General features: G+C 33.9%; 1 protein-coding gene across 1 annotated transcript in view; it reads right to left on the bottom strand.

Moving 5' to 3' along the window:
* LOC135203236 (nephrin-like) overlaps window positions 1-10,000 on the bottom strand; it is a 113,012-nt gene that overhangs the window by 33,558 nt on the left and 69,454 nt on the right. Inside the window, 1 exon segment of the mRNA XM_064233012.1 lies at window positions 2,283-2,415. Within this exon segment, the coding sequence (XP_064089082.1) occupies window positions 2,283-2,415 (133 nt within the window).

The following is a 10,000-nucleotide window of genomic DNA, read 5'->3' as shown; positions in this document are numbered from 1 at the left end:
CGTGGGCAATTTATCAGCATAAAGAATTATATAATATATAATTTCGGAGAACAGTTATGGGAATTATTTGGTGCGAATTATCCAAGGCAGAATTATCAGGATACGGATTTTTTTTTTTTCATAAAAAGCAACGTCGATTATTTCAATGTTATTCTTAGCGTATTAATCAATACAGAGAATTATACACTTCGCTAATTTTGGTGGTAATTTACATGGGTTATTTGATGTGAATTATTCTTGGGTTATTAAATATTATAATGAATCATGTATTTAATACATGTGTACATGTATGTATGTATGTATGTATATATATATATATATATATATATATATATATATATATATATATATATATCTTATACAAATATATATAGATGAGTTCATAGGAAAGTCTCTATTGATCAGCCATTCAGGAGTAACTAAATACATTCTTCATTCACGTTTCATTCATTTCTACTCATTCATGAAAATATTGCAAGCACTAAACCAAACTCAGCACTACTCTTTATAGAACCAAAATACCCAGGAAAGATTAAATGAACATCATAATAAATAACAAAAGAAGAACCTTTCTTTTGAGACTGTTAAGAACAAGACACTCAATAACGGGGAAAAAATCGTATAAAGAAAACAGAAAGATTAAATTAGAAGTCTAGCGCTAATGCACGATCGTATTGCACGAAAAGAATAAAAAGAGTTGCTTTTTGGGGGGCCACCGAAAACGTAGAAAGAATTTGAGGATGAAAAATGACATTTATGGCCCAAAGCTTAATCATTCTTCGCACGGAAGGAGTGTGGCTAAAAAAAATTGATTTAGATGGCTCCCTTATTATTTCAGTTATGCCTGAAAAAAAAAAATTCGTGTGAAGTTTTGCGAACCTGTTAAGTCTTCAAACGCGTTCAACGTACCTGTCCATATTTGCAGCTTGTACTTTGAGGGTATAAATTTATCAAGAAGATGGCTGTCGTTTGAAATTAGGGCCGTGATAGCATTCATTATCAAATGCACTACTTTTTCTTCATTCTACAGATTTTGTTCCTTCAAGTATCAGGATTGATAAAGGCTTTTCCAAGAAGATGCTTTCATTTGAAATTAAGGCCGTGACAGCATTCATTATCAAATGATCTACAGTATCTTCCCTTTTCCGATAATACTTTGTTCTTTCAAGTTTATACTAGGATTGATGTAGGTTTCCTAAATTGAAGGGCGGATAAAACCAAGTGCATCAATGTGTAACCCATTACGAACTCATTGAAATGATTTACTGGTAGTTATGGCATTACATATGATGTCAAAAAGAGCTTTTCAACGATTTTCTTTATATTTCACTTTCTTAAGGGTCATTATAACGGGTTTTCCTTATATCTCCTCTTCCTAAAGGTCATTTTACCTTCCAATATCTCTGATACTAAAAAAAACTTACCCAAGGTCACCTCTCTTGAGCGAATTATGAAATAATGGACACGTATTGACAACGTTGCAATTTATGCGAATAGGACAAGAACTATATCTATTGCTATAATAACGTGTTTTAAGCGATAATGCAGTACAGAACGACTCGCTGCAAGCAATTATTGAGTAACAGTATTAACCTATAACCGTAACAAATGAAATAGTATTGATCAGAAAGAGTCGAACTAATCAAAAATATTACTTTCTCTATTGGTACTAATACCTCCTATTGTGAATTTAAGTGCCAAGCGTGTTTGCATGGTTCCTTGTCAACATTCCCAGGAACCTATTTGGGATTTTTTTTTATGTAAACGTCATCAAAATTAGGGTCTGCGTGACTAGCAGGAACCGATGACTTTCCCGGGGGATTAACATATCGTGTAACAAAGATTATCCGATACCATAGCTGCATCATTGATGCATGCAAATATAGGATACAACTACAATCTTTACTTCCTGGATATAAGTTATAATGAACCTGGACATGAGTAAACATAACTATAGTAGATTCACATCAACCGTCCATTTGAAGTCTAGGCCAGTCCCTTACGACGCTCCTGATTGGCAGTTGATAAGCCAATGGCAGGGCTGGAAACTCTCAGTCTCTCTCTCGAGTTCACATAGGTAGGATGTATGTTCCATCTCTCCTGAGGGCTACGTCTTTCAGGAGAGGTGGAACATGCATCCTGCCTATGTGAACTCTCGAAAGAGACTGAGAGTTTCCAGCCCTGTGACTGGCTTATCAACAGCCAATCAGGAGCGTCGTAAGGGACTGGTCTAGACGTCAAATGCACCGTTGATGTGAATCTACTTTAGCAACTCTTCTCACCTGTAAATAGGTGTGCCAATTGGTCCTTGATAGAAAAGCACAAGTATCGTGTCATCGGTCGGCTCTGGGGCAGACACGTCACAGGGCAGAAGCACTCGACCAGACTCCACGGCTTGGACTACCGTCAGAGGACCTGCAGAAAAACAAGAAGAGGAAAAGGTTAAGGTTTGTATATATTTTTGGTCTTCAGAGGTCAACTTAACAGCTAATCACATAGTGGGATAAATATTAGGGTACGAGCGTTGTATTCCTGTCAGAGAACCTGAAGAAGAAGAAGGAGAAGGGAAAAGGTTTGTTTACATTATCGCCTCTAGGACGTCAAATAGAGCAGTTAGGATCGATAGTTGATTACATAATAAGACAAACATTAGGGTGCGAGCGTTGGATTCCTGTTAAAGAATCTGAAGAAGAAGAGGAAAAGGTTTGTTTACAATATGGTCTCTTAGAAGTCCATTTGAACAGTAAAGGTCGACAGCTGATCACATAATGAGGTAATGAGGTATATATTGGGATAGGGCTGTAGGCCTGCTGTCAGATTACTTAAAGGAGAATATAAAAATGGTCTATTTACACAATGAAATATATATATATATATATATATATATATATATATATATATATATATATATATATATATATATATTCAGCCAAGGCCACAGGAAAAATAAAGGAAGGCGTACCGAGCGCCTTCTTTTATTTTTCCTGTGGCCTTGGCTGAATATATTGTCACGCGCTATTTAGTGACTTATAAGCATATATATATATATATATATATATATATAGATTATATATATATATATATATATATATATATATATATATATATGTGTGTGTGTGTGTGTGTGTGTGTGTGTGTGTGTGTGTGTGTGTGTGTGTGTATACCAACACTGTCCAGAGAGAACGAAACGGTCAATATTCAAAACGGATTATACACCCCTAAGAGAGTCAGACCAATAATCCTAAGCTGATTAAGAGAATTAGGCAGAGGTGGTACAGAGGTAACAAGGGTCAGAATATTTTTTGTTGTTGTCAATGTAACCATTATTATTATTATAAACCCAACCGTACATACATTCATTCATGCAAAGCACCTCTCCAATCGGATTACGTCAGCACCAGGGGAGACTTAAGAGGATTTGGAAACGGGTGGAGTGTTGACAATACGAATAACAGTGTTTTTGGTTCGAGAATGATAAATTAACGTTACATGTTTATCGTTTTAAAAAGTTTGCCGTCACAAATCTGGATAGATCTCTGACTAAACTTAGAAACTGAGCCACAACTTCGGCGTCGTCTGCTGTATGTGGATTAAAAACCTTTGGGCAGATGGACTAAAAAAGCAGAGCAGATGTTAACACTCAAAGTTCTTTTTACAAGATTAATGCAACATGAATTTCAGCAGAGCATAAAAGATGTGAAATAAGATGAGAGATTACTGAAGGCAGAGCAAGTGTGTGAATGTTAAGCAGTAAAATGTTTCCTAGACAAAGCCGAAATCCTACCAACTCCCCCCCCTCCGCCCCCCCTCTCTCTCTCATCTCTCTTTCTCTCTTTCTATATATATATATATATATATATATATAATATATATATATAATATAATATATATATTTATATATATATATATATATATATATATATATATATATATTATATATATATATATATATATATATTATATATATATTATATACTATATATTATATATATATATATATATATTATAATATATATAGATATATATTATTTATATCATATATATAATATATATATTTTAAATATTATCTATAATAATAATATATATATATATATATGATATATACACACATTGGTTTTTCCCTGATCAACAGGTATAATAAATATAATAAAATTAGGGATTAAAATTCCAAATTAATGGTTACTAAAACAATTAACAGGCTTTGGACGGCTGGAAGCCGAGATTGACTGGAAATGGATTAATACTACTGCAGAATGGGATGACAGTAGTCTTTATATTATTAACAATGCTTTTACAGCCAATGAATTAACACCTCTGTGTAAAACGTATAAGGAAATATCTTCTTGTTTATCACTGATAACTTCAGTCTTCTTGAGTTTCATTTTTATAGAGAGGTTGGGTCTGCATTCTCCTTCTTGGGAAGACAGAGATATTATTATTATTATTATTATTATTATTATTATTATTATTATTATTTTATTATTATTATTATTATTATTATTATTATTATTATTATTCAGATGATGAAAATGAAATTTTTTCTTAAGGAACAAGCCCACCAAAGAGGCCACTGATTTGAAATTCAAGCTCCCAAGGAATATTATGGTGTTTATTAGAAAGTAGTAAGACGAGATCTAGGGAAATTCCAAAGCAGGAGATACAACTTATCAAAAAAGAAAAAAATAGATTAATAAATTAGTAAATAGATAAATACGTTTTAAAAAAGGAGGAGAAATGTTTACAAAGTCGTAAAATAAAAAGTAAATACATATTTATAACTGCCGTTTTTATTTTGTCTGATTTTCACAGACAATTTCGGTCTAAAGGAGATAGCACTTATCAAAAAAGAAAATAAAAAAGTTTAATAAATTAATTAACAGATTAATACGTTTTAAAATGCAAGGAGGAGAAATGTTTACAAAGTCGTAAAATAAAAAGCAAATACATATTTATAACTGCAATGTTTCTTTTGTCTTATTTTTACAGACAGTTACGGTCTTAAATGACCCTTCTTGGGAAGGACCGAGCTACGACCAAGATGCGTTTACGAAGTCGTAAATAATTGCATAAATATTCAAGACCTCACATTCCATCACACTTTCAGTAGAAGGCAAACAAGACGCAAATGGAGTGTGGCCAGTTAAAACGCTTTTAGGGCTAAATGGGTCTTCTTTGAAATGACTGCGTTGGCCAAAAGCATTAGAGCAAAACTTCCTATTGTCACGGAAGGGAAAATATGACTTATGGTCACCTTTCTCTTGGTGAGGTTGAAAAAATGGTTTTGAAATAGATGTGTTGACATGATTCTGGTTCATTTTCAAGTGACAGACGAGCAAACATTAATATTTTAGGTGTGTTTACGTGTTTACTGGCTTCGAATATTCAAAGGGGCTGGTATGTGTGTATGTATATATGTATGTATACAAATGATTGATCTATATTGGAAATAAGTAATTTTCCAGGTATGTATATATGTATGTATGCATACGACTGAAATATATTACAAACAAATACCCAGGAATGTACTATGTATGCATACATAAATTTGAAATATATATTGTAAATATGTTCCCAAGTATGTATGTATACAGCAGAAATATATTATGAATAAGTATGTTTCCAGGTATGTATGAATGTACTCAAGTAAGCAACTGAAATATATTTTAATTATACAGATTTCCATGTATGTATGTATGTATGTATGTATGTATGTATGTATCCTCACAACTAAAAAAACGTAATTGAGTAAACTCCCAGGTATGTATGTATGTATATGACATCTAAAATAAAGTTGAAATAAAAAGGTATGTATGTATGTATGTATACGACACCTGATATAAATCTGAAATATAAAAAGGTATGTATGATTGCGTATGCATCCACGTATACAAGACCGGAAATAAATTAGAAACACAAAAATGCATTCCTTTAGCAAAGCATTACCTCTCCGCTCAGTCGAGCTCAGCGCAATTACTGAAGGCAGGCCGGAGCCTTCGTCCTTTGACAAGGACCAACTGAATCACCCCTTTGTTTAAATTACTCAAGAGACTAAAGCTCTTTGGGCCCAAAAACTAAATGAGATTGATTGAACGAATCTTTCAGTGTATATTTTTTTCTCTTTGTTTAACAGAATCAAAAGGCCTCAAGCGAATGAATCTGTTTCCTTTTGTTGAGGAATTGCTGACTGGACCTAATTGGATTGTGCTCTCTCTCTCTCTCTCTCTTCTCTCTCTCTCTGTCTGTCTGTCTTTCTCTTCCTCTCTCTTTGTCTCTCTTGTGCTTATTTGTCTCCTCCCCCTGGCTCTGGCTGATGCCCTTCCTTCCTCTCTCTCTCTCTCTCTCTCTCTCTCTCTCTCTCTCTCTCTCTGTCTGTCTGTCTTTCTCTTCCTCTCTCTTTGTCTCTCTTGTGCTATTTGTCTGCCTCCCTCTGTCTCTGGCTGTATGCCCGTCCGTTCTCTCTCTCTCTCTCTCTCTCTCTCTCTCTCTCTCTCTCTTCCCCCGCTAAACATCCTCCTTTTTCCAATATTTTTCTCCCATTTCCCTTTCTCTTCCTTCCATTCTCATTCTTATATCCCTCACCCCCCCCCCCCCCCCAAACCCCGCTCCTCTCCTCCACTACTAACTCTCTGTCTTTCCTCTACTTTCTCCTACTTTCTCTCCCCTCTCATCTCTTTCTCCCTCCCTCCCTTCCTCTCTCTTCCTCACTGGGAGAAAACTCTCTCTCTCCCTCGTAACTCTCTCAAGTAGTCTCCTGGTAATGCCTCGTCTGTCTTTTACCTTTTTGGAGGAAGGGGACTGGAGTCATCTGGAATCCTGGAATAAATTTCTTAAGGAAAACTGTTACTTGAAAAGTTCAAGAAGCGAAGATATCATTCTCCTTGCATTTTGATACATTCGTGTCTATTTATCTATTTAGTTATTTATTTATTATTCTTTTTTAATAAGTGGTATCTCTTTTTTTCTGTATTTCCCCATACACCATCTTACTTTTTTCTGATGAACCTTTAATATATTCTTTGGAAGCTTATTGAATTTAAAGTCAATGGTCCCTCTTGTGGGCTTGTTCTATATGAATAGGGTTCATCTTCTGAATAATAATAATAATAATAATAATAATAATAATAATAATAATAATAATAATAATAATAATAATAATAATAATAATAATAATAATAATAATAATAATTTCCTTAAGATTGTCCTCAATTTCTCAATGTTTGGCTTAAGGGCCACTTTTTTTGTTGCGGGGGGGCGGGGAGGGGGGTTAAGAGAGGTGTTAGTTGGTCTGATTATCCTCTTTGCTGACTTCGGATATTGTTTCTCAAACGAGAACTCCCATTCCAGACAGCTCTTGGTTTTTCTCTATTCCTCTTTCTCCCCCTCCGTTCATCTCTCACATTCATTAATTCTTCCCTTATTCCTCATTATTCCCTACACCTACCACTTGTCTTTCTTTTCTTCTTATTCTCCTATTCCTTCAAACCAGGACTCTTTTTTACAGACAGCTCCTCCGTTTCATCAGTAAGGAAAAGTCTTCATGGAATCTTTATCTTTTGCGAGTTCTTCCCTATTTGTCTTCGTGGAATCATTACCTTTTCCGTCTGTTCTCCCCTACTTTCTCCCTATTTCCCACACCTCTTACTCACCTCCCACTCTTACTATCCTCCTTTCTTATCCCTTCCAACTCCTATTCCTTCAAACCAAGCCTCAACTCCAGACAGCTCCTCCGTTTCATCAGTAAGCAAAAGTCTTCGTGGAGTCATTATGCTCTACATCTGTTCTTCCCTACTTTCTCCCTATTTCCTACACCTCCTACTCACCTCCCACTCTTTCTATCCTCCTTTCTCATCCCTTCCAATTCCCATTCCTTCAAACCAAGCCTCAATTCCAGACAGCTCCTCCGTTTTATCAGTAAGCAAAGTCTTCGGTGAATCTTCCCTCTCTCTCTCCAAGGCTGGCCATTCCCGAGGTCTTACCAGAGATGTTATTTCACGCGTGTACGAAATTGATAACGGAAATTGGTCCCGTGGGGGGATGGATGGATGGATCGTTAGGGCACACGGAGAGAGAGAGAGAGAGAGAGAGAGAGAGAGAGAGAGAGAGAGAGAGAGAGAGAGAGATGCGTGTTGAGTGACAGGGAGATAATGGGAGAAGATTGTTTTTTTTTAAAGATATTGCTAAGATTAGGAGAGAGATGTTGCGTATGGAGAGAGGGAGAGAGAGGAGAGAGAGAGAGAGGAGAGAGAGAGAGAGAGAGAGAGATTGTTGTTTTTATAAGACATCACTAAAGACAACAAGAAATATACTATTAGATTATTGTTGTTTGTGTGTGTGTGTGTGTGAGAGAGAGAGAGAGAGAGAGAGAGAGATTGTTTTTATAAGAAATCGCTAAAGATAACGAAAGATATACTTGTTGATTAATATTTAGGTAGAGAGAGAGAGAGAAGAGAGGTAGAGAGAGAGAGAGACGAGATGTCCCGAGAAGAGAGATGGAGATGAGAAGACGAGAGAGATTTAGATTTGGTAATGACCCTAAGCTTAAACTATATATATATTATATATATCTATATATCATTATTTATATATCTTATATATAATATATATAATATAATACATATATACGTAATATATAACGTATAATATATAGTTATAGGATAATATAAATATATATATATATATATATATAACTATATATATGTATGTATGTTGTATATTTCTATATTTTATATTTATTTAATATAAAAGAGAACGAAAGGAGAAGAGCAGAGAGAGAGAGACTGATGATGAGAGTGAGGAGGGAGAGCGCAAGAGAGAGAGAGAGAGAGAGGTAAGACTCAACAAAAGTAGAGAACACGAAATATAACCCAAGAATACAGTGCCGGAGATATAGTGTTTATAAACGCAAGGGTTATCAAGTCAAACACCGGATATATATAGCAGTTCTGTCTGTAACATTACGTGCTCGTGCGTGCTTCCCGCGCGCATACGCGCATTTTATGGCCCAGCTTTTATGTTCCTCTTGCGCTGGTTACAAATTCATTGTGATGAAAGTGAGTCACGTATAAGATTCTAGTGTTTTATTTTGATTTTATTTTTTAGTCGTATGATTTATGTGTGGGGTTTAAATAATAATAATAATAATAATAATAATAATAATAATAATAATAATATAATAATAATAATAATAATAATAATAATAATAATAATAATAATAATGAACCAAACAAAAACTTCTTTCAGTTTTCTTCTGAAGAGCGAAAAAAAACCCACAAAATTACTGTGCATAACGTGTTTACTTATAAAATACTTATAAGTAAAAATGTTATACACAGTAATTTTATGTTTTTTTTCAATAATAATAATAATAATAATAATAATAATAATAATAATAATAATAATAATAATAATAATAATAATAATATTATTATTATATTATTATTATTATTATTATTATTATTAGTATTATAATAAATTTTGTGGGTTTCTTTTTCAGTCTTCAGAAGAAAACTGAAAGATTATTATTATTATCACCATCCCCACACTCTTCTACTTTTCACTGGCGTGGGAACAAGCAATTGCATTATACATTCTAAATTATTCTCCTGTTGCACATTTTACTATGTGGTAACTCATGGCCAAAGAAGCTTTATAGTAATGTTGCATGAAAGCAAATGTTCACATTATTCACTGACGGAACACACGTACACACACATGTATATATATACATATAAATGTATACATATACGCATTACATATAAATACATAAATATCTTTTAAAAACCTACAATATCGTTCCCACACTTCTATTATTTATAGATAATTTTAGACGACTTATCACCTTATATTTAATATTTCGCATTTCCCAAATTTAATATGAATATTGATAGTATTTTGCAGCACAAGAACTTATTTGTATTTGAGTGAATGTCTTCATCAGTGTGTGTGTGTGTGTGTCTATTTAGATATTACAAAAAGCTAGAAGATGAATCTATGGCTGATT

This window comes from Macrobrachium nipponense, chromosome 33 (assembly GCF_015104395.2).
Source record: "Macrobrachium nipponense isolate FS-2020 chromosome 33, ASM1510439v2, whole genome shotgun sequence".
Taxonomy (NCBI): domain Eukaryota; kingdom Metazoa; phylum Arthropoda; class Malacostraca; order Decapoda; family Palaemonidae; genus Macrobrachium; species Macrobrachium nipponense.
Note: the sequence above shows the minus strand (reverse complement) of the source record. Positions and strands in the feature narration are given on the sequence as shown.